The 25,967-nt window shown below is 35.8% G+C and overlaps 1 protein-coding gene across 3 annotated transcripts in view; it reads left to right on the forward strand.

Annotated features, from left to right (window-relative positions):
* The first annotated feature begins 459 nt into the window (after nucleotides 1–459).
* The window catches only part of LOC125650354 (beclin 1-associated autophagy-related key regulator-like), a 32,654-nt gene continuing 7,146 nt past the window's right edge, over nucleotides 460–25,967 (forward strand). Inside the window, exons 1-9 of one of the 3 annotated variants that reach the window (XM_048878570.2) lie at nucleotides 460–975; nucleotides 1,115–1,177; nucleotides 1,260–1,302; nucleotides 6,038–6,119; nucleotides 6,964–7,198; nucleotides 15,223–15,392; nucleotides 17,128–17,278; nucleotides 17,910–18,083; nucleotides 25,324–25,967. The exon at nucleotides 25,324–25,967 is cut by the window's right edge and continues 3,389 nt beyond it. In XM_048878570.2, the coding sequence (XP_048734527.1) occupies nucleotides 773–975; nucleotides 1,115–1,177; nucleotides 1,260–1,302; nucleotides 6,038–6,119; nucleotides 6,964–7,198; nucleotides 15,223–15,392; nucleotides 17,128–17,278; nucleotides 17,910–18,083; nucleotides 25,324–25,630 (1,428 nt within the window). In that variant the 5' untranslated portion in view covers nucleotides 460–772 and the 3' untranslated portion in view covers nucleotides 25,631–25,967. The remainder of the gene's footprint in view (nucleotides 976–1,114; nucleotides 1,178–1,259; nucleotides 1,303–6,037; nucleotides 6,120–6,963; nucleotides 7,199–15,222; nucleotides 15,393–17,127; nucleotides 17,279–17,909; nucleotides 18,084–25,323) is intronic. The other 2 variants (XR_008802843.1, XM_048878571.2) reach the window with 2 other exon arrangements.

Raw genomic sequence — 25,967 nt, forward strand, 5'->3', positions numbered from 1 at the left:
CCCTCAATATTGAGGTTGGGGGATATTGTAAACCTCCAATTCCACGATCTAATATATTTTGAAAATTCTGATTGAATGAAGTTGAGATTGAGAAACGCTTCCTATTATTTTGTACGAAATATGATCACTTAAGGAATAAATACCCAGAACTTTTGGGTGATTTGAATGCAAATTCCATAAAAAGTCTCACGAATCCTGAAAATTATACATTTACAAAGTATTTTTGTCAATATTTGAATGGGTATTTTAGTCGGAGGTACACTGAATTGAGATTACAAGTGCATCATATTATGTACATAATTATATAACGATGTTGATTTATGACACGCCTATGTTTGGTAAATAAAGTATTTGAATTTGAATATACATGTATATGACGTGCAGTAACTCAGTCCGCTTGTGCGTTCTTGCTCATACCGAAATATTATTTTAAATAACCAATCACTGTAAAAATCAATCAACCGTACCAAAACATAACCTCCCGCGCGTACGTTATCATACTACCCATTATACTACCGCACATGTCAAATATAAAAGCGGGGGTAAGAGTCAGAGGAATCTCGGATTAACATGCCTATAGATCCAAGTCCAGATTTTTTCTGTTTTGGTTGGAGGAATCTGCTTGAACATTCAAAGTGGCTGGAGATTCCGAGTCGGGATTATATTTTGTCGACACTTCTTCTATCAATTTTATATTTCCGGAATAAATTTGGGATTTGTTTTACTTTTAGCGTACCAATTTACGTCATTTCCATATTTACAATTTGTATGTATGATGGCTTACTCCAGTTCTTGTGAAAGCAGCAACTTAGCACCTTCAGAATTTGATTTGGCAAATTCACTAGAAAGCTCCTCTGGTCTTACTGTTGCAATCGAAAGATGTCCTTTATGTGATGGCAGTAAGCGATCAGTTTATTGTAGAGATTGCGTAAATGGTGGATATTTTATGCACTCGAAAGGAAGCCACCCAGAGAGGTAAACAATAACATTCTAAATATGTCGTCTGCCATTTCAAGATTACATATTCAGTCACCATCTTTTCAGATACCTTATTTTAGTATTGTTTAGTTGCTAAATAAATAAGTAAAACCTAAATTTATATTGCTTTTGCCAGATACAGAGAAAAGATACATAAACTAGAATTACTACGGAAAGAAAGACAAGGAAGACTGGAGAGGTATATATTTCTTAAATCATGGCCCAAGTATTTCTTAAATGCTGTTAAAACATATGCCAGTAATATTTTTTTGACTTTTCAGGGTACAGGATGCTTTGAAATATCATATTAAAAGAGACAAAAAAGTAAGTTTAAACTAACTTGATGTGGGGACTGGGAGGATAGGGGTTTCATCTATAGGTATTGATAAACAGATAATTGTAATCAGAATGTTTCAGGTCCATGGTCATGATGGAATTTGCGGAAACACAGAAAACACCAAGTAATTACGAAAAACACCACAGAAAATACCAAAAACATCAATGTATTATTAGTGTTCGAAATTGGTTTAAAACTTGGTACATGTGTATAGACCATAGGTCTATGCCAAAACAAGATGACATAGACCCCATCGAATTAATATAGACTGCAAAATTGAAAAAAAAAACCGCCTCAAATTCAAAACATTTTCATGTACTTAGAAAGCATATTTTCTCATTTCCATAACAATATCCTCCTTACCTCATAACGTTTATCAGACATCGACTGACCATGCAGGGTCCTTTGGGATAACTTTATTGCTTTAAATCTAGAAAATCGGCATAGACAATTTGGTCTATCTCAATTACAATTGGCATAGACCAGTGTCATTTGACATAGACTCGGTCTATGGTTAATTTCGAACACTGTATTATTATAGGGGCATGGACACGACATCAACTTGTTTGTCAGTAGCCTGTATATTTAACCTATGTAAACAAAAACATGGCACGAGTCTTGTTGACATAACAAAGAATTGTGAGCTCTGTATCTCCCATGTACCTCGACAACTGACATTCGAATTTTTGCTAGCCAAGGGTTTTCTGTCCACTCTGCTCCCCATAATCATATACATGCTCCCCATAGACATCACGTGATATAAACATTGACAACTTTTATATAGCTCGATCGGCCAAGGTTTTATGGGGAACGAAGTGGACTGAAAACCCTTGGCTAGCAAAGATGGGGAGCGGAGTGGACCGAAAACCATTGGCTAATAAAGGTGGCTGACCAGTAGAATAAATTGAGCATTCTAAACATTAAAAATGGAAAAATGAAGTTAAAATTTTTTTTAAGCTCAAATCGTGTGCATGCCTCTTTAAAATGCACTTACATGGCATTGAATCGTGCGTACAGGGTGTTAAATCAACTTTTATATAGCTCAATCAGTCAAGGGTTTATGGGGAGCGGAGTGGACTGAAAACCCTAGGCTAGCGAAGATGACTGACCAATAGAATAACCTAATTAAGCATTCTAAACATTAAAAATGGAAAAATGAAATTTGAATAATCGTGCTCAAATACATATACATGTATGACCAAAGTTTTGTTCATGTTAATAGAAAACTAAATGATTTATGGCTAAGTCTTGTGTCTAGTATTTCAGATTGCATTTCTCTGTGGTATTGTTGGCCAAGTGGGCGGTTATGTCAAACATATAGATATATATATATATAGAATTTATTCACAATGCAACCAGAACTTCTTGAATATATATAAGAAATCATATTTCACAATTACACTGAAATTAAATACGATGTTTCCTATGAAGTTTCTGTAAACAGCACATAAATTATTCGATTTTCTATCAATTTGAACAAAACTTTAGGATTGTATGAATATAAGTATGATCTAATACCCTGTTTTTCTCCAGGAGAATCATCACCCTTTGATGTATTGGTATTTTTGGCATATTTGGGGGGCATTTTCAGCATATTTTGGGGGTGTTTTCGGCATACTTGGGGGGTGTTTTCGGCACTTTTGGTGGAGTGTTTTTGGTACTTTTGGGGGGTGTTTTCGGTAATTACCTTGTGTTTTCATGTTTCCGCTAATTCCATGGACCAGAATGTTTCTTTGTGTATCCTTAAAGTAAATTTGAAAAAAAAAGAAAAGAATTTATTTTCTACCTACTTACCCAAATTTTGATTTGGATATTGATATTTTTGGTCTCATAAAAACCTTCATTTACGGTGCAGTTCTTCTATGCACGTTGAGGGCTTTTATTGTATTCTTGCTTTGCTTTCTCAATATTTTGATTCAAAAAAGATTTCTCACTACTCTTGTGTTCAAACACACCTTGAAACATTCATTAAAGCCCCACACAAGCCTAAAACTCAGTATCAAATGATTTTCTTAGTTGACGTAGCCATGTTAGATAGTCAGTCGATTTGAACCTTCTTTAATCTGTAGCTGTCTCGTCTATCCCAATTTTTAGCTCAAGTAAGCTTTTCTGATCACTCGTTGTCCATCATCTGTCTGTAAACTTTTCATACTTTCGACTTTTTCTCCAAAACCATAAGGCCAATTTCAACCAAACTTGGTACAAATCATCCTTGGGTGAAGGCACAGGGGCTAAGTCCATTTTGGGCCCAAACTCTGTGATACTATAAATTATTATATATTATATTTATGGTGTCACAGAGTTTGGGCCCTAAACAGGCTTAGCCCCGGTGGGTGAAGGGGATTGAAGTTTGTTCAAATGAAGGATCAGGGGATATAATCACAAAAATAGGGTGGGGTCATTTAAAAATCTTCTCAGAACCACCGAGTCAGAAATGCTGAAATTTACATGAAACCTTCTTGACATAGTGAAGATTCAAGTTTGTTAAAAGTAGGGGGTAAAATTGTTTTTACGTGCAAATATATATGAAAATCTTTAAAAGTTTTCTTCTCAAGAACCACTGTGCCATAAGAGTGGAGATTTACCTGAAAGCTTCTTGGTTTAAAGTAGGTTCAGGTTTGTTTAGATCATGGCCTTCGAGGGTAGGGTGGGGCTATAATAGGGGATCAAAGTTTTACATGCTGATATATTGGAAAATTATCATCTCCATAACAACTGAGTCAATTTCAACTAAACTTGGTACAAATCATCCTTGGGTGAAGGGATTCAAGTTTTTTCAAATGAAGGGCCATTCCCCCTTCAAAGGGGTGCAAAAATAGGGTGGGGTCATTTAAGAATCTTCTGGGCCAGAAGAACTGAAATTTACATGAAAGCTTCTTGACGTAGTTGAGATTCAAGATTGTTAAAATCCAGACCCCCCAGGGGTGTGGTGGGGCCACAATAGGGAAGCACCATTTTACATGCAAATATATAGGGAAAATCTTTAAAAATCTTCCTTTTCAAGAACCAATAGGCCATAAGACTGGAGATTTACCTGAAAGCTTCCTGGTATAAAGTAGATTAAGTTTGTTTAGATCATGGCTCCCGGGGGATCAAAGTTTTACATAGAAATATATATGGGAAATCTTTAAAAAATCTTCTTCTGAAGAACCACAGAGCCAGAAAAGTTTACATTAGCATGAAAACTTTCTGATATAGTGCAGATTCAAGTTTGTGAAAACCATGATCCCCAGGGGTAGGGTGGGGCCACTATAGGGGATTAAAGTTTTACATACAATTATACAGTTGTAGGGAAAATCTTTAAAAAAAATTTCAAGAACCACTGGGCCAGAAAAGTTCATTTTTACATGAAAGCTTCCTGATGTAGTGCAGATTCAAGTTTGTAAAAATCTAGGCCCCAGGGGGTAGGATGGGGCCACAATAAGGATCAAAGGTTTACATGTGAATATGTAGGGGAAATCTTTAGATATTGGCCAACGTGAGCGATGTGACCCATGGGCCCCTTGTTTCAGAGAGCTACAGTTCTGCAACTGATGAATAATCACGAGTATCTGTAGCTCTCAGCTGGTCTGTCCCAATTTTTCCCCCCAGAGAGCTATAGTTCTGCTGCTAATGTACATATCATGAGTATTAATATTTTGATGTATCAACCCCAGGCTAACCACTTCAAGAATTTAAATATTCATTTTTTGTTTACTTCTATTGAACTGATTGTATGCAAAATTAAATATAGTATATTGACAGATTATAAAATATTTAGAAAATTTATTTTACATGTAGTTTTGTATTATTAGCATAATCATGGTAATAGATGTAAAAAAAACAACAACATTTTTTGCTTTAATTATCTTGGATTTAGATGTGATTTATTTAAAAGTGTCCTTGTAATATATCCCATTTCTTAAACCTCTCCATGCTTGTCAGTCAGCAAGTTGAAACAGCCATGATTTAGCCTTGGATGTTTTATTCAATGCCGTTGATCACGTTAGCATTGTTACATTAATGTTATTGTGTAGTGTGTTATGGGTCAGAATAACCCAAAATGCCAGCAAAATTCGTTCACAAATAAAAAAAAATGTTAGGATTTATTTACAATAAAATAGATCATGAAAAATTATTTAATTACAGTAATTAAAGTCTGTGAAACAGTATTTGTTATTTACTGTCTGCTGGGCAGAATTTACACACATAAATAAGCCTATTTATAGTGCTGTCAAAGTATGAAATACACAAATCAGTAAAGTCTATTCTCCATTAACACTTGTATATCCTATGTGCGGAATAAAACACAATTCTAGCAAGTTCTGTTCTAGAAAATGTAAACAAAATAAGTTACTTCTAAACACTCCAAACATTCTTGAAATCACCTTTCTAAAAATAGCCATACATTTTAACATTTATGAATAGTCTTAATTATTGTATTCATAAACAGTGATTGAATAATACATTTAGTATACATGTACTACAAAACAAATGCAGCATTCTTATTCAATTGTGACTTAGTGAGTTGTCAAATAAAGCACAGTATAATTGAAAGTTTTTTCATAGCAAAATCATTTTGTAATGTAAATGTATAGTATTGCCATATTTGGCAAGGGAAACCTGTACAGAAAGCAAGCAATTATCCCTTTCCCCCTTTTTTATAGATTAATAGAATTGATGAATTTGCTTCGATTACTATGGAAGTTGATGCATGGAATTAAAAGCTATGATTTTGTATAGATGAGTGAAATTGAAAAATGCAAGGAGAGAATCAGTCTTCTAAAAATGGCCCTTGCTGCAGCCAAAGAAAAGAAGAGAAAAGGTATGTGCAATTCATTTAAAAATAAGATAATTAGATTTACCGAAATAAGATTTCAAAACATTATGAATAGACTTAAGAGCAGAGGCTGTTACGTAAGCTTGTAATGGGTGTTTTATGTAGCATTTCTGGTACTCTTGTTTTTAAATGCTCTTTTGCTCATGGACATTAAAAAAAACTGAATCTAGAAAGCTAAGGACAATCTATTTTCACGAAATAAATAATTAACATCTCGTGGGATTGAGCTAACCATTGAAAAGTTATTGCATGTTAAGGCCCAAGGACCTCTTGTTTTTTTATTTGGATATGTGTTTATGTTGTCACAAATTGAAAATCAATAATCAACATGTCTATTGAAAAGTTGTTACATGTTAGGCCAAGTAAAATTAATTAGTAGATTATCATTTAAACTTCACACAAAAATGGGGCGGGTGGGAGGATTTTATTTTTCATTTTTTGCCATAGTATTCTTGACCTCGAAAATGCCTTCTCTCATTGAGAAAAGGCTTTATAAATCATAATTACATGTGTATTTGGGTTTCTAAAAGGCAAAGTGAAACAAAGTACATTTACAATACCGGACCGGACATAAAAATATCCGGAAATCGTAATTTTGAAAAATAAAAAATCGGGGCGGGGCGATTTTCGAGGGGCGGGCGGGAATGATAATCTACTAATTAATTTTACTTGGCCTTACTAAGTGATTGTTAAACCAAAGGACCTCTTGTTTAATTTAAAAAAAAAAGTTTTCATGTTGTTATGTTGATGTCATTTAACTGTCTGTCCTTTAATTCAGGCTTTATTGATAAGTTTCTATTTGAAAGTCATAGTAAAATTAAAATTTCAGGAAAAGAAGTATTTGACAAACAGAAGAAAGACAATTACTTGAGAGTTGTCAAAGGTCGAAAACATGAAGAAAAGAAAAAACGCATTTGTTCATTCATAGAAACTGTGAGGGTATCTAATGAAGAGAAAGTTAAGCTTTGTCTTCAAAAGAAGAGAGAGCTAGCAGCAGAAAGGAAGATCCATGTGCAGAGACTGGTGGAGTTTATTTTCCAGGTCCAGGAAGTTGCCCTTGTGAGGTATTATGCTGGGCATGGATTATTTTACCCATAGATTTTTAGCTCACCTGAGCTAAAGGCTCAAGTGAGCTTTTGCGATCGAAATTTGTCCATTATCTAACTGTCATCAACGTTAGTGTAGTTGTAAACTTTTTAAAATTTCATCTTCTTCTCCCGAACCACTGGCCCAATTTCAACCAAACTTTGCTCAGAGTATCCTTGGGTGAAGGGGATTTAATTTTGTTCAAATGAAGTCCATCTACCCTTTCAAGGGGATATAATGATAAAAAAAGGCAAAAAAAATATTTTAAAAAAACTTAAGATTAAAATATTCTTAAGAGCCACTAGGCCAAAAAATATGAAACTTATGTAGAAGCTTCTAGACATAAGGAAAATTCAAGTTTATCCATGGTAATCCAGATCATGGCCCTGAAAGATGGGTGGGACTGCAATAGTGGATTAAATTTTTACGTGAGATATATTGGAAAAATCTTCTAAAAAATGATTAGGCATATTAATATGCAGGTATCCTCAGGTAGTGTATATTCAAGTTTGTTCAAATCATGGCCACTGAGGGTAGAGTGGGACCACAACAGGGGAGTTTTATATGGGAATACAAAGAAAAAAACTTTTAAAAGTGCAATTGTGGCCCCAGGGGTAGGGTGGGTCCACAACAGGGGATAAAAATTTTTACATAGGAATGTATAGTAAAAGTCTTTAAAAATCTTCTCATGAACATCTTGGTTATGATTAGTCAGGTTGATAGGCAAGCATTCTCAGATTATGTAGGTTCCAGTTTATTCAACTCATGGCCCTGAGGGGTAGGTTTGGGCCACAATTGGAGATACAAAGTTTTACATGGGAATAAATGGGGAAAATCTTTAGATATCTTTCACCAGGCAATATATGGAAAATATTATTATGCCCTCTTAAAATATTGATTTGCACCTGTTGGCTGGTTGGTATGTTGGTTGGTAGACCAAGTGTTATTCGCTCTATATCTTAAGAACCCTTTGCTAAACAAACATCAAACTTGTTACACTGATTTTTTAAAAAAAAACTGGTAATGATTTTGAGGTCAAAGGTCATTCTACTCTGGACATAGAAAGATATGATCTGCTCAATGTTTTGAGAACCCTTTGTTTGGCAGACATCAAACTCGGTACCCTGGTTCTACCTTATGAGTAGATGACCCTTATTGTTTAGAGGTTACTAGGTCAAAGGACAAGTTACTCTGGACATAGGAAGATATTATCCACTCAATATCTTAACCCATTGCTTGACGGACATCAAACTTTGTACACTCGAACATCCAAAAAAGTATATGACCCTTAGTCATTGATCATGAGGTCACATGGTCAAAGTTCAAACTACTCTGGACATATGAGTACATATCTCAAAGAATATCTTTGAGAAGTGTACTTTCTATGTAATATTTCTTCATTCAACAACCTGTAATTTTCTCAAAAATTGAAGAAAATCAAATTCCTTGCCACATGCACATCTTCAATACCCATACAAACACTCTGTAAAATAAGAGAGTCCTGGCATTAAAGCTACAGTATGAGGGAAGTTAGACAGACACAACATGTACTCTCTATGTTATATTTCCTTGAAATGGACAAAGTCCCAACAACAACTGTTGGATTTAGTCAGTTTTGAGGAAATATTAAAAGGTGAATATAGGTGTAATGAGTTCTTTTTGGATTTTGTCAGATTGAGCAAAGACTAACCATAAGTTGTAGAATGAACAATAACAAATTTATTGTTTAAATAAATAAATAATATAAAAAAATATGCACACTCACTCCTTTCACTCTCAACACAAATTTACATGAATAAGCAATTGGCAATATAAATATCTGATACGTTATAAACAGTTCTTTTGAAAAGTTCAATAGTACGTATCAGATGTAAAGCAAATGTACAGGTATTAACTTTTCAAGTTAAAACAATATTCAAAAGTAGTATAATTTAGAAAAAGTTCCAATATTCAATTCTCCTTTTCTGTAATATAATATTCTTTGGTTTTGTTTCTAAATTTCAAGTTACTTTAACTTTATAATGTAACTAATATGCACTCTGAAGACACTGTTCCAGTTTCCCGCCAACTTGCAATAAGCACGCCCAGAACGGAAAACAATCCACCACCATGCAAGCCTTGCACGAGCTATCGTCAATTCCTGACAATACACCAGGGTTCCGATGCCTCCCAAGTCTTGGGTTATTCTCTACGGAGCTACACCACGCCCTTCCATATTGTAGCACAATATCCGCATGAACCTCTGTATATCTGAATCCCGCAACTCTCTGCCTGCCTTCGGGTTGAAATTGGTTTTGTTAAACACCCATGTACGCACTGAAATTAATTACATAAAAACTACCAACTTGCAACCAAACAAGAAATAGAGAACTTACAAATAACATGACCGTGCTAGACTAATTATTAATACTCACGAATATCACTATTAGAATACAAACAAAACATGCTTACCGGCTAGGAAAAAGATGTGCCCTCCAAACAAACTCCTGTTTCAGTAGTTATATTTCTTCAAATGTCCTACATAAAATATGACAGGAAAATAACTATCCCCTGAACTTCTAGGACCTGTCAACGTGGCACCCGGCTGATGTCGTTACCTTGCCCTATCTAACTTACAGCCAACTAAACCGGTCTCTTTTATACTAGCAACTAAAAATAACTCACACCCGACTCACTCTTACGATAACCCATTCGCATCAAAATCAAAACAAATGAAAAATACAAAATGCTAAATCAGCAAAACTGAATCAACTTCATTACAATAGGTTTGTTTGTATAACACCTCACAGTTTCAAGCTAAGGGCTTTGTAAACAACTTGAAGATGTATGTATTGCAAGGAATTTGATTCCCAAACGATTTTCTAATTAATGAATTCTTTAAAGGAAGTTTGGGAACATATTGTTTTTAGCTCACCTGAACTGAAGGTTCAAGTGAGCTTTTCTGATCGCTTTTTGTCCGTCGTCTGTCTGTCTGTCCGTCTGTCTGTTAAACTTTTCACATTTTCGATTTCTTCTCCAGAACCACTAGGCCAATTTCAACCAAACATGGCCAAAAGCATCCTTGGGTGAAGGGCTTTCAAGTTTGTTCAAATGAAGGGCCATGTCCCTTTCAAAGGGGAGATAATCACAAAAATGCAAAAATAGGGTGGGGTCATTTAAAAATCTTCTTCTCAAGAACCACTGGGCCAGAAGAGCTGAAATTTACCTGAAAGCTTCCTGACATAGTGCAGATTCAAGTTTGTTCAAATCATGGCCCCCGGGGGTTGGATGGGGCCACAAGGGGGGATCAAAGTTTTACATACAAATATATAGGGAAAAACTTTAAAAATCTTCTTCTCAAGAACCACGAAGCCAGAAAAGCTGAGATTTACATGAAAGCTTCCTGACATAATGCAGATTCAAGTTTGTTCAAATCATGGGCCCCGGGGGTTGGATGGGGCCACAATAGGGGATCAAAGTTTTACATACAAATATATAGGAAAAATCTTTAAAAATCTTCTTCTCAAGAACCACTGAGCCAGAAAAGCTGATTTTTACATGAAAACTTTCTGACATAATGCAGATTCAAGTTTGTTCAAATCATGGGCTCCGGGGGTTGGATGGGGCCACGGTAGGGGATCAAAGTTTTACATACAAATATATAGGAAAAATCTTCTTCTCTAGAACTACTGAGCCAGAAAAGCTGATTTTTACATGAAAACTTTCTGACATAGTGCAGATTCAAGTTTGTTCAAATCAAGGGCCCCGGGGGTAGGATGGGGCCACAAGGGGGGATCAAAGCTTTACATACAAATATATAGTTAAAATCTTTTTCTCAATAACCACTGAGTCAGAAAAGCTGATATTTACAAGAAAACTTTCTGACATAGTACAGATTCAAGTTTGTTCAAATCATGGCCCCCGGGGGGTAGGATGGGGCCACAAGTGGGGGGGGGGGGTGTCAAAGTTTTACATACAAATATAGGGAAAAGCTTTTAAAAATCTTCTTCTCAAGAACCATTGGGCCAAAGAAGTTGACATTTACATGAAAGCCTTCTGACATAATGTAGATTCAAGTTTGCAAAGGGTAGTTTGGGCTATAATAGGGACTAAGGTTTTACATGCAAATATATATGGAAAGTCTTCAGATATGGGCCAAGGTGACTCAGGTGAGCGATGTGGCCCATGAGCATCTTGTTAATCTGTTTCTTCATCTTATTATTATCAAGGGCTTTTGTTTCCAAGTAAAAATCTTTCTGTTTTCGTACTATTTCTTCTTATCCCCCCCCCCTCCCCCCAATTCTTCTTGGATGATTTCTCATAGATGAGTGATTCAGTAAATGTCATATTTTCACAGATGGTAGACACTATAGTGAACATTTTCCCAACTGAAACATATGTGCAAAACTTCACTTCTGGTTGGCAAAAATGGAAGAATTTCATTTCTGTTTTTATAAATTGATTTTGTATGGGAGTTTTCTCAGAAATGGTAGCAGATTAACACACCAACCTTTTTTTTGATGATAGACCTCTAGTAGTAGATGTGCACTATGGGGTTAAGTGTCAGCTGTCACTTCCTATGGTCACCAGAAGTGATCAAAGAAATGTCAAATTTCAACTTTATTCTTTTGAAATAAAACTTGCATGTCATAATCAGTTTTCTTTTGGAGTTTTAAAGAATGTTAGACTACTGAAAGTGAAAATGGCAACTTCTGGTTTTTAGGTAAAGTCTATGATATTAGTATTTTACTTTCCCATAAATCTCGCTAATTAATCAAGTGTTCGACATGATTTTCATGCATGTTGTTGACACCTTATATCTCTAGAGTAATATGAAATATTTCTTTAAAATTTACTTCTATTTGACAGGTCCTCCCCTCCCCACTACCTGTTTTTCTTTGTCCACCCCTTTTTGTTTTAGAACACTTTTAGATAGAGACATAGATACTATAAAAAGAGAGTAAACATAAAATCGATAATGTTTGTTCCATTTAGAATTTTTCACATTTTTGAAATGTTTGACTTGGAGTATGTAGTATGTACCAAATGAAGTTCTTCATCGATTCAAGTGCATGTGTGGAATTTTGATGACATAAAGTTTTGTAAATCTTTCTATTTGTGCAGAAAATTTCTCAGAGATGAGTGATTCAATAAATATTAAATTTTCAGAGACTATAGGTATTTTAGTAAAAATTCTATTCCTTGACATATGGGGAAAAATTCACTTCTGCTTGGTAAATCTGCAACACTTCCTGTTTTTCTATGTTCACCCTTATTTGTTTACATTATGCTTTCAGATAGAAGCATGAAACTTTCAGGGATTATAGACAGTAAATAGACACTGTGAATGAAGGGGTAAACTTAACAAAATTACATCCAGTTGTGACCGGAAGTGACAGAGAATGGGTTGAAATTTTCTACCTTCTATGTACCCATGCTTGGGATATGGTGACTTAAATTTGTAATTCTTTATTTCTAAGATTTCTCAGAGGTGAGGGATTTTTTATACATCAAAATTTACAAATTTTCGACTTTCATTTTTGATGTTTTATTAGTGTTTGGTGGTAATTTAGTAGAATATAGATAATGAAGTTGAAAATTGTGTTCCGTCTGTTTGTACGCATGCACATGGGTGGAACATTTCATGATTTTTTTTCCTCCTTGCTATTTCTCAACTCCCTAGGCCATCATGCACTGTGTGCATTAATATATTGCATAGGACTTTGGTGTTGGCCTCTTCACATCCTCGGATTGTTTGAAATAACATTTGTCCCAGGAAATGTTCTCCAAACAATATATAAGCTTATATTCAAAAGCTAAAATATAAGATAAAGATAAAGATAAAGCGAGTTTATTTCAAATTATGAGCACTATGTAAACAGATATGATCGTTTTACTAAATGATAGGAAAAAGATGTATGCATAGATTTTTCTTCGTAAAGAAAAATTTTGGACCTACTAATTGAGACTTGCTCTTATATTTCCTCCATTTTCTTTTAAAAAATTTGAAATTTATCTTGAATTCATATATCAAGACATTTTTAACATTGGTATGCTCAAATTACTCACAAGCATGCACATGCATGTATGCTGGATTTCGATTGGATAATATTTTTATTACAGATTCGTTTCTTAATGAAATGGTCTAAAAGTTGAGATATAAAATGTAGGTATACAATATAAAATGCTTCATTTAGTGGCGATGGTAAAATCACTGCTATCAAGCATGCATGTGTGCTTCATAATTTTGATTGAATAATAGTTATAAGTTCTATGTATTTCTCGTTTTTCAATGAATTGCTTTAAAAATTATACTGTACTTGTTTACTGAGATGCGTGATGGGTTGGCATGGTGAAAGTTAATGATCAGGAAGTGTATGCACTTTACATTGATTTGGATTCCATGGATACCAGTAATACTTTAACTTGTATAGCTATCCAATAAATGACAGAAATGAAGTTAAATTTTTACTGTATTGAATGATTCAATGGAACTTACTAAAACAAATGACACCACTTGGTAAATGGGTGGTGGGTGGGTGTTTGGGGACCATCTGTGATGATTCCTGTTACAATTGGCACTAGTTTGATATTTGAAAGAACTATAGGTTGTTGAATTTGAAATATCTTGCACACAGAGCTCTTGGTTTGTCTATTTACCTCCTGTCACAGTTTTTAAACTAAGACCTTTTATTCATATGATGCAAAAGAAAGTAGTATGTGAGCTTGATCACAGCTGATACTACCTTAAATTAAGTTCTACAACTCATGGCATAAGAATAACACTCTACATAAGCTTGTGATGGGTGTATCATGTATCATGTACTGTTTTCGGTCCTCTTGTTTTTCCTTGGCTTAATCCTAATGACACTTTACTTATAGTGTTAATGGATAAAAGATTTGCAGTAACCTTGACCAAATGTTCTTGATAGAATGTGAAAGCAGTTTTGATGTAATTTCCCACAAATATACCATTGATCAATTATTATACCCCCCGAACGAAGTTCTGGGGGTTATATAGGAATCACTCTGCAGGACTCGAAATTAACATATGCCCGTCAGTCTGTGACTGGTTAAAAGTCTGGCGGACTGATTGACATTTGTTTGTGTCAGTCCGATGGGACTGGTTAATTTTCTAAAGCATCATTTTGGAAAATATACCTTTGAAATTTTATACACACATTTGGCATGCTTCGATCTGAAGATATCAGATGAATCTGATTCGTAAATATAAATCCCACATTTAAGTGTTACAATATTGTCTGAGGCATATTGAGTTAAATTTCATTTTGATAACATTAACGAAATATGTTTAATTATTTCTGGAAAACTCTGTTGGACTGGTAAATTCTTCTGCGGACTGGTTGAAATTATACCCCATCATTCCAGCTGGACTGGTGACATAAAAAGTTAGCTTCAAGCCCTGCTCTGACAGGAAAATCACTTGCCGCGGGCGTTCAGACTTCCGCTAATTTCGCAGACTGATACCATATTTGACACATGAGTGTATCACCATGAGACGATGTGTCGAGTACCTTCATGACCTCTATATGACCTTGAACTTTGACCTCAAGGTCAAAATTGATTATAGGGTTTTGACATAGTCATACCATAAGACATGGGTGTATCACCATGAGACTATGTGTCATGTACATTCATGACCTCTTTATGACCTTGATCTTTGATCTCAAGGTCAAAATTATAGGTTTATGCCATGGATTTGTGTTCAGACAATATCTTCCATTTTCTTCTACAAAGGCATACCATATTTTTACACTCAGGAAAGAGGTAATTTATACCTATTAACAACACCCTTTGGGAGATTGGGGTAAGTGGGGGGGGGGGGGGTATTCTTAGTGAGCATTGCTCACAGTACCTTTACTATTATTAAGGTTAATTATGATGGGTTATTTCATTTTGTCCAGATCACATGTGGATGTTAGAGCCCTTTGGCATTTGTTACCTGCTGATGATGGGCGAGTTGGTAATGGAAATTTACATTAAAATAATTACATATTTTTAGTGAAACAGACTCCATGGCTGTGAGCACAGTGAGCGCACTCAGAGATGCCAGTCACACAGCGTATGTTAGAGGACAATGGGTGTATACGGATGGTAGTGGAGAGGCACAGTACAGAATTGTGGAGCCCACCTTACCGTGCAGCGGGGACTATTCTGCATATAACTTGTGGGGTTAGTTGAAATGAAGTAAATCAATTAATTCAAAGATGCTCATGCAATTATAACGTTTTTGTGGTTGTAATGAAATGATTTTTATTAGGTCATTGGTCTGCATGTGTTGTCCATCATCTTCGCTAGCCAAGTCTCCCGGGAGATGAGAGTAAGCAAATCGGACACTTGGCTAGCGAAGAAGGTCGTCCATTAACAATGGAACATTCTTAACTTCTTCTTGAAATCTACCATCCAATTCTTTTCAAATTTGGTTTGAAACATCTTTTGAACAAGGGGTTATTTGTAAATTTCAGGACTCCTGTTCCCCTAGGGCCTTAGGGGCGGGCAAAAAACTGTCAAAAATTTACCAGTTTTCAAAAATCTTACCTACAACTGCATGTCTGTAAGAACAACTAAATGCATAGTGATTTAGAACAGGAAGGCCTTTACCAAAATTGGTTAGAGGTTCTGGCTTCAGGGCGGGGCCAAACTTGGTATATTGTGATTGTGTGTAAAATATGATCCGAGTTAGAATAGGTCCTCAGTACCCCTTGCTTGTCAGAAGAGGCAACTAAATGGGGCGGTCCTTCAGATGAGACCGCAAAAACCGAGGTCCCGTGTCACAGCAGGTGTGGCACGATCAAGATTCCTCCCTGCTCAAAGGCCATAAGAGCCGAGCATAGGACTAAATTTTGCAGCCCTTCACAGACAATGGTGACGTCTCCATATGAGTGAAATATTCTCGAGCGGGAGTTAAACAATATAAAATCAATCAATCAATTAAGTAATGTCTTCTTTAATGCTATTATTACTTGTTCGAAACTATATAGATATTAAGAAGGACCAGCTAGTCCTTTACCAAAATTGTAAATTTCATGACCCCAGGGGTGGGGGTTTTGGTTCCAGGGTGGGGCCAAAATTATGAAGTGGTTATCTTTTATAATTGGTAATACTTCTTCTTTAATATTGCTTATACTATATAAAAATTGAATGCATATTTAGGAAAAGCAGAAAAAGATTTAGTGCTCCCTTGAAATATTGCCCCTAGTTATAATGCCACCCTGCTTATTGCCTGAAAATTCTTAAGAACAGATTTCTTTAGGGTTTATCTTTCATGATAATGCCAATTACTTAACACCCATCCACCAGCACACCTGTACTTTGAAAGCAATGCGGTGAAATGTGACAGTCTGGACAAGGTTTTCAGGTGGTGAGATTTATTACAAATAATTGCTGCATTAAACTCAAGATTATCTAAATGTTTTTACTGAATGGACCCCAAATTTTACTGAATTGAATTTTTTTTGACTGCTCGATGAATTGTCTGTAGTGGTGAATTCGTTGTATTGCCACTTCCGCTTTATTGCCTTTGGGTCTTGAACAAAAGTTGGCAATATATCGAGAGAGCACTGTACCTAAATTGTGAATTTTGCAACCCCAGGGTTTTGACTCTAGGGTGGCTCAAAGAACACATCTTGTTTTATACTGCTGCTGAATATTACAATTTAGCTTAGATATGCAGAGCAGAAAAATTATTTTAGATTTTATAGCCCTTAGGGCTAGTGATTCTTTTACCTAATACCCAGGTTACTGATTAGGCCTGTGGGCCTCTACTTATTTAAAACAGTGGTATAGAATTGCAGGAAGAATTGTGCTGTGTTTTTTGTTGTACAAGTAATTTCGGTGTCTCTAAAAAATTTATGGAAGTATTAATAAGGTGCAGATCTATTATATATGTGTCATATTGACATTGTAGTGGCTGCTAGTCAGGAAAATGGTGGGAACCTTGATAACAGTTTAACAAATCCAGGGCATAGAATTAGTGCTGGCTTGTGTTATGCCAGTCAGATGACGGCTGTGCTTAGTTATATACTGGACATTCGTCTCCCTAGAAAACAGCCTTACAGGTAGGTGCTATTCTTTGCCTTTCCGAGATATCTCATCGTCGCAAACCACAGTTTTGAGTCCACACACGCTCCTCTGATGATGGAGAGAATCGATTAGAAGCATCCGTGGGTAACCGATGATGCAGATATCTAAGCAGGACAACTTTTCAAACTAATATTGTCATGATGTCTTCAAATTTGTAATTTCTACTAGTATCTGATGTTATCAGTTTTAATTGGTAAGTCATACCACATATGATAATTTGACATCTCTCTCTCCTTAATAGCTCTCCTTAGCTGAAAGCTCAAGTTAGCTTTTATGATCAGGTTTTGTCTGTCGTCTGTCTGTCCGTAAATTTTTCACATTTTCATCTTCTTCTCCAGAACCAATAGGCCAATTTCAATTAAACTTGGTATAAATCCTCCTTGGTTGAAAGGGATTTATGTTTGTTTAAATGAAGGTCAATGCTCTCTTCAATGGGTAGATCATGAAGAATAGGCAAAAATATAGGGTGAGGTCATTTAAAATCTTCTCAAGAATCACTGGGCCAGAAATCACAAAAACTGAACAACAGCAGGGCCAAGTTTACTCAGGTGAGCAATGTGGCTCATGGGCCTCTTGTTCTTTTATTTTTTGGTGTTTTTATTCCAGTGAATTTTGTACCAATGGAATAACGGAGAGGCAGTTCAAACACAGTGTTGCCTGTCTAAACCAAAACATCTTGTACATGTGCTTCTCCCAGAACGTTTCTAATCCAGAAAGGTTAGACCCCAGGAATACTCTTCAGAACATTGTGGTGCTACTGTCATGTCCCTCACTGGGAAGGTATGTGTACACATCAACATTCAGCTGTGTTAGTTAATAAACTCAGGTTACCTATTGCAGTTGTTCGGTGTTTGTCGTTGTGCATTAGCAATTGAGCATTTTTAGCTTCTTCTCAAATTTGGTTTGAAGCATCTTTTGGACAAGGGGGACCTAAATTATTAATTTCAGGACTCCTGCACCCCAGGGGCCTTTGGGGTAGGGCAAAAACTACCAAAAATTGACTAATTTTCAGAAATCTTCTCTACAACTGAACACCTGGAAGAAAAACTAATTGTATAGTGATGTAAAGCAGGAAGGCCTCTACCAAAATTGTAAATTTCATGATCCCTGGGGTAGGGGTTCTGACTCCAGCCAGGGTGGGGCCAAACTTGATATATAGTGCACAGTTGCATATGTATAAAACATTTAAAAAGGTCTTCTTTTATTATATATTATTATAATGTTAATGCTATTGATACTGAATTGTAACTAAATGAATATTTAGAATGAGCAGGTAGTCCCTTACTAAAATTGTAAATTTCATGATCCCAGGGGTAGGAATTTTGATATCGGGGTAGGACAAAATAGTCATAGTGATTAAGGTAGTACTCTACATCGTCATAATGGCTGACTTCCTTTAAAAACATGGATGAAAAAATCGATATCAGCAATATTTGACTTTTCCTTTTCCATTTAAATACCTAGATGAGTAGCTCAGTAGGTTAGAATACCGACTGCTGACCTGTAGGTCGCAGGTTCAAGTGCAGCAGGGGTTTTAAATTTTTTTCAGATTACCTTCTACTAAAACTGTATTTTTTGACAAAATAAAGTAAATTTGAAAATTTTCAACTTCAAAATATTTTTGTACATATCCTCCACTTTTCATCTACATCAAATTTCTCTGGTGTAGCACACCTCCTTAAATGTGTTTACTACCAAAATTGAAATTTCATGATCCCAGGGGTAGGATTATGGTTCCAGGATTGAGCCAAAATTATCATAGTGATTGTTGTCTCTATCATTTGATTGAATATTAGATGCAAACAGGAAAATAAGTACCGATGTCATGCTCTTAGGGCTAGTGATGCATTTAACTAATGCTCAGGTGTCCAATAAGGCCTGTGTACCTCTTGTCCTATTTTGCTGTCTCTGCATTTTTGGGGAAAATTGAGTATGCTGTATTTTACATCCAAATAAAGTCTAAAACATAAGAATAACAAAATCTTTTTTATGCCTCCTTCAAAGAATAGGGGCATATTGCTTTACACCTGTCGGTTGATGGGTATGTCAGTTGGTAAATCATTTGTTGTCCACTCAATATTTTGAGAACATTATCTTGATCGTAATAATATTTTATTCATGGGTTGGTTTTGAGTAGAAGACCCCTATTGATTTTCAGGTGAAAAGGTCAAGGGTCAATCCACTCTGGACATAGGAAGATGCTGTTCACTCAATATTTTGAAAACCCTTTCCTTGACAGACATCAAACTTGGTACATGCTAAGGAGTAGATGACCCCTATTGATTTTGAGGTCACATGGTCAAAGTTCAAGGATCAGACTGGACTTCGGAATATACTGTCTGCTCAATATCTGAAGAACCCTTTGCTTGACAGACATCAAACTTAGTACACTGCTACATTGTAAAGAATAGATGACCCCTATTGATTTTAAGGTCACATGGTCAAAGGTCAAGTTTCAAACTTGGAAAATAAGTCACTTTTTATACCCCCCCGCAACAAGTTGTGGGGGGTATACTGGAATTGGGTTGTCCGTCTGTCCGTCCGTCTGTAGACGCAATGGTTTCCAGGCTCTAAAGCATTATCCTTTCCACCTACCGTCACCATATCCTATATATGGACTACCCATGGGATGAAGATGTTCCCTATCAATTTTGGGGTCAAAAGGTCAAAGGTCAAGTGCACTGGACATTGAAGTAGCAATATGGTTTCCGGGCTCTAAAGCGTTATCCTTTCCACCTACAGTCACCATATCATACATATGGACTACCCATGGGATGAAGATGTTCCCTATCAATTTTGGGGTCAAAAGATCAAAGGTCACGCACACTGGACATCGAAGTAGCAATATGGTTTCCATTTAAATTCTTTAACGGCTTTTTTCATCGCATGGAGATGCTGTGTTCCTAGTTTATACCTATTAACAACACCCTTTGGGAGATTGGGGTAAGCGGGGGGTATTCTTAGTGAGCATTGCTCACAGTACATCTTGTTGTCATTGGGAATGGGTCTGAAAGTAATAACTTTGAGGGGAGTGATGGCCCTGTAGAAGTTTTTTTTTTTAATCTCTGGTGACCTTTGTGTGTGATTTTTATACTACATTTGCAATGAGAAATCATATATAGCATGAAGTTTGACAGATATTTTAATATTGAGGGCACAGTCATGCCTTGTTCTGTTCGTAAGATTATAATTTTTTTATACGTCTGTCTTTAGACGGGACGTATTATGGTGCATCAATGTCTGTACGTCCGTCTGTCCATCCGTTTGGGGTTTTCTCTTTATAATTTCATTTCCCTTTCACATATCATGCTGAAACTTGCTGTGTAGCTTCTTTGTGGGTCACTCTAGATCATACTGCAATTTTGATCCATTTCGACCTTTTTTCCAGGAGTTTTGCCCCTTTATTTGGAAATAATTATTATATGAAGGGTATATAATTTGTCCGCCCTACTCCTCCCACAGTTTTCAATTGAGAGCCTTCTTATTTTGTGAAGTGTTTGTATGGGTATTGAAGATGTGCATGTGGGATGGATTTTGATTTTCTACAATTTTTGAGAAAATTACAGGTTGTTGAACTTAGTCTATTTGGAAATTAATATTCTATGGAGGGTACATAATTTGTCTGCCCAACTCCTCCCACAGTTTTCAAGTGAGGACCTTCTTATTTTGTGGAGTGTTTGTATGGGTACTGAAGATGTGCATGTGGGATGGATTTTAATTTTCTACAATTTTTGAGAAAATTACAGGTTGTTGAACTTGGTCTATTTGGAAATTAATATTCTATGGAGGGTACATAATTTGTCCGCCCAACTCCTCCCACAGTTTTCAAGTGAGGACCATCTTATTTTGTGGAGTGTTTGTATGGGTATTGAAGATGTGCATCTGGGAAAGGATTTTGATTTTCTTCCATTTTTGAAAAAATTACAGGTTGTTGAACTTGGTCCATTTTGAGGAAATCTGGATTTTTAAGCTAAGACCCTTTGTTCATATGAAAGTTTGTCACAGCCTCATGATGGCTGATACTACCTGAAGCAAAGTTATACAAATTATAGCACAAGAAAAACACCCTATGTAAGCATTTCACGGGCGTATTATGTACCGTTTGCGGTACTCTTGTTAAAGTTAGGTATTGTCAATGAATATGCAAAAAGTAACTTTCACAAGGAATTGGAATTGACTATGGTCATAGACATGTGAGAATATATCTTTTGCAAGTGTTTTATCTAGTGAAAATATGCTAAAATAACGCCTCATGAATAAAAACTGAATACCAGCTAGCTGTAAGCTTAGCTCTAAAAGAATGGATAAAATGTTTTTCTTTTTCATGCCTTTGGATATTGCTTACTCCCAAAAGTTTGTAGAAGGGAAATATATTTATTTTCCAATTTCCACAAATATTTAAATGTTCACTTAGAGGAATTTGGTGGTATTCTGTGAAGTAGATGTGTTGCTCGTGAACACACATACAGGTATGAAGCGGGTTACTGATTTTTCAGATGTAATACTTATTACATCCAAACAAGTTATCACATACAAAACTTTCCTAGTATTACTTGACATATTTTCATTAACCTTGAAGAGTTTTTATACGCCCGTCTTAAGACGGGACATATTATGGTATGGCGTTCATGTCCGTCCGTCTGTCTGTTAGCTTTTTCGTGTCCGACCCGCAACTTAAATACTACAAGGCCTAGAATCATCAAACTTTGTCTGTAGATACATCTTGGGTAGAAGGTGTGTCGCACATTAAAACCAGGTCACTGTGACTTTTCATTAAGATATGGCCATATATGGCAAAAACTTGTCCGGCTCATAACATGAAAACTATTAGACCTAGAATCACCAAAATTGGTCAACTAATGCATCTTAGGTAGAAGGTGTGTCGCATCCTACTTTAAGGTCACTGTGACATTTAATTAAGTTGATATAAAAAAAATGTTTTAATGGGTACAATCTATACTGTTAACAATATGTGACGGGCGTATCATGTGCCGTGGCGGTGCACTTTATTCATTAAAGTTATTTGTAGACTCTTCTGTGATACTCTGGCAAGTCCCACATCTTGGATCCTCACACCTTGTGACTGTGTAACAACTGTTATCTTTAAAATTAGATTTACACATTATCCATTTGAGATTTTTAGGTTGGCATTTGCTGTTAATAAATTTCATATCATATCAAATATTTTCTTCATCTTGTCTGAGGATGTTGTTAAGCTGATGAATGAATTATGTCAAGTTCTGGTTCTGTGGGTTGTGTGTATGTATAAACAGCGTAATTTTCTCTTTGTTTTCCTGACTTCTTGTAGATATAGAAATTGCGATTGGTCATATCCTTTCGCTTTTAGAATTCTATCATCTATAAGTTTTTCTGGGTGTCTCTGTTTTAACAGGTAGTTTCAAAGTTCCTTAAGACAAATATCTGAGATGTTTTCATCACTTACTATGGCTCATAAACGTTTAGCCAGATTGAAGTCATGGTTTCTAAGTTCCTTAAGACAAATATCTGAGGTGTTTTCATCATTTACTATGGCTCATAAACGTTTAGCCAGATTGAAGTCATGGTATGGTGCAGGTGACTGAACATGAAATGTTGATATTGATGTGTGTCAATTGGTGTGTAATAGATATTTGTTAAGAATTTTGTATCTTATTTAATGACAAGGACATCAAGAAAAGGTAATTTGATATTGCTACTTTCTATTGTAAATTTGATTTTAGGATCCAATTTGTTTAGTAAGTAATGAAAAACTGACAATTTTTTAATGCTGTGATTTCATAAAATGATATTGTTTCCATTTTGAAGTTATTGTTTAATAGCATCCTCTTTTCCCCAAAGAGTTGCATATATGGGTGTCCCCTTCATCCCCATTGCTGTTCCTTTAATTTGTAGGAATTTTTTTTTTCAAAGGCGAGGGTGTTTTTTGAAGCATTATTTGTAACCCTTTTAACACCAACTCTCGTTCAAAGCGATTGTGTAAAATATCAGGATGCTTTCAATCATTTTGAGATGTTACCAGTTGTAGGTGAAGTACCACAAATTTGGTCATATGCTTACTGCTCAGGTTAGTAGCAATGAGGGTTCTTATACATGCCAATGCCTGCAGCGACACAGAACCTCTGTTTTTAAGGTCATATTCGAAAGACCCATGATATGTCACTTCTAAATGTGGAGCTTTTGGTGAAGGAGCAATTGTATTTTTACGTATTAGGTTTGATGTGGCCATGGCATGAGTGGGGCTCAAACTCACAAGGTCCCAGTCATGAATTGAATGCTCTACCACTGAGGTAATGTGTCCGGTACAGCTTTGTTCAAAGAAAGGACCATACCCTCTTCCAGGGGCAGTCTGACTAAAGCCAGCCCCTACTAATTCACTTTGTTGTACCAAGGGGAGATAATATGGAAATAGTGAAAATATGGTGGGATGTTTAAAAAATCACCTTCAAAACCACTTGTCCAGAAATTTGAAGTAATAAAGGAGAATACTCATATAGTGTAGATTAAAGTTTGCTCAAATGGAGGTCCTTAGAGTCAGTATGGAACCGTGTTGGAGAATTGAAGCTTTACATAGGAACATCATCAAAAAATGTTTGTGTTAAAGCAGTCAAATTAATGTGAAAATATTCTCATGCAGTGTAGATTTATGCTTCTTTCAAGTTGTTAATGCTTGTTCAAACCATGATCCCTTGGGCCAGGAAGGGGCCACAATAGGGTCAAAGGTTTTACATTTAAAAAAAAATAATGGGGTAAAAAACTTGAAATTCTGAAGGTAGTATCGGTGCAAATTTGTGTTGATCATTACCCCTTGGCCAAGAATGGGATTAAAACAATGGTTGACTGTGGAAAATTTTATCATTATTCCAATAATTATAAAATGGTTACAGTTTATCAAAATATTATCAAAGTGCCCAGAGGCAAGTTGTGCATAGACATCTAATACGCCAGTTTCGAGATACGAACTCTTTTGTATAGTAGGTGCATTTAGTGGAACTTTGAATGCCTAAGTGGGACAGAGTGGATATGCAGCCAACGAGGAAGACGATGAAATGTATTAAAAGCGGCTTCTCTTTAAATATGTAAATGTGGGAAATACTAAATACTATCGAAAGAAATGTTTTACTGAAGAGGAAACATACAAACAATGTCATATTTGCAAGAAATATCTTGGATATGGTACTTATGACCAGCGAAATAACGTGATAGGATAAGAATTCTATGTATTTAATTACTCCCTAAATACTTATCACTTACTTAGTTTGTGTATCAGTCGAATTCGGGTTATCAAACAGCGTATGAGAAACTTACTGAGTACATTCACTTACACTGTGATGAATATCTGTCCCACTCCCGCGAGTAAACAAATTCTTTCGCGCCTTACTATGTACGAGAGTTCTCCAAAGGGAAATAACTCGGACGTATCTCGAAACCGGCGTATTGTTCATTAGCATGACTTATTGTTGAGTAACTACTGTAAATGTATTACATTTGGCTGTGTATTCTATTTAGCGCCTTTGGCGGAATGCAGCTTCCGCTAAATCAAGTACATCGCTAAATGCCATCCGTAAATCTAGATGTTTAAAGTAATTCGGGAATGCGCTAAATCAAATCTACGCTAACTTGTTGAAAAAACAATTTCTGCCAAATATCGTACACGCCAAATATAATACGTTTACAGTATTATGTGTTCCAAATAGTAACCTCTTTGATAAGATTGCAATTGTAACCTACATATTGAAAATGTAAGAAGTGCTGTCGTTAAAAATTATGGATAGAGAACATATCATAGGTAAGTCATAGTTTTAAAAACATTCAAAATATCTGATATTTAGTAAAAAATGGCAGCTTTAGAGATTGATTGAAAGAACTCTAAGATTCATAAATTGAGAATATAAAGCTTTAAACGACTCAGGTAGCCATATTGATGGTTTTCAAATGGAGTTATATTCCTTTATTTGTGATAGATTTCCCTTTTTAGAATAGTGGCACATTGTTGTTCATTAATATTATCTATATGAAACAGAAACTCCAACTTTGAAATTGACAAGGAACTAATGGCTTCCATAGAGGACTCGATTATAATCCAAGAAGAAGAGTCAGACACTGGTGGAACGGAAGATGAACTGATCAGTGACTGGGAGCAAGTGTCAGAAGATGTGGCGGATATGTCGGATGTTCCAGCTCGAACAGGATACAGCAGCACAGTATCCAACATCCAGACCATGTCTTATCCGGGCCAGATTCCAGAACAATTGACAGCCAGTGGATTTGTCACCACTGCTGCCACTTCTTTCATGTCATTATTCAGAGGAGGTGACCAGAAGAGCTGATATCAGGGAATGTTTCAAAGGTTGCAATATAAAAATGCAGTATTCATACCCCTGCAGTAAAATTGTTGAGGTATTCTGAAATCACCATGTCCATCAGTTTATATGACCATCTGTACATCTGTACAAATGTAGATGCAATTTGAAGGACAATGTTTAGGGGCGAGATCAAAAGATTGATGTCGGATAAAAATCTAAATTCAAATAGTTAGGGGAGGGTATATGAAATCTCCTGTAAGTTTCTGTCATCGGACATCGATTACACTTTAGTGGAAAAAGAAAAAAGACAAGTGACTGTTAAAAACCACATAATAATATTACATGTTAATGAACATTTAAT

Source organism: Ostrea edulis, chromosome 5 (assembly GCF_947568905.1).
Source record: "Ostrea edulis chromosome 5, xbOstEdul1.1, whole genome shotgun sequence".
Classification (NCBI taxonomy): domain Eukaryota; kingdom Metazoa; phylum Mollusca; class Bivalvia; order Ostreida; family Ostreidae; genus Ostrea; species Ostrea edulis.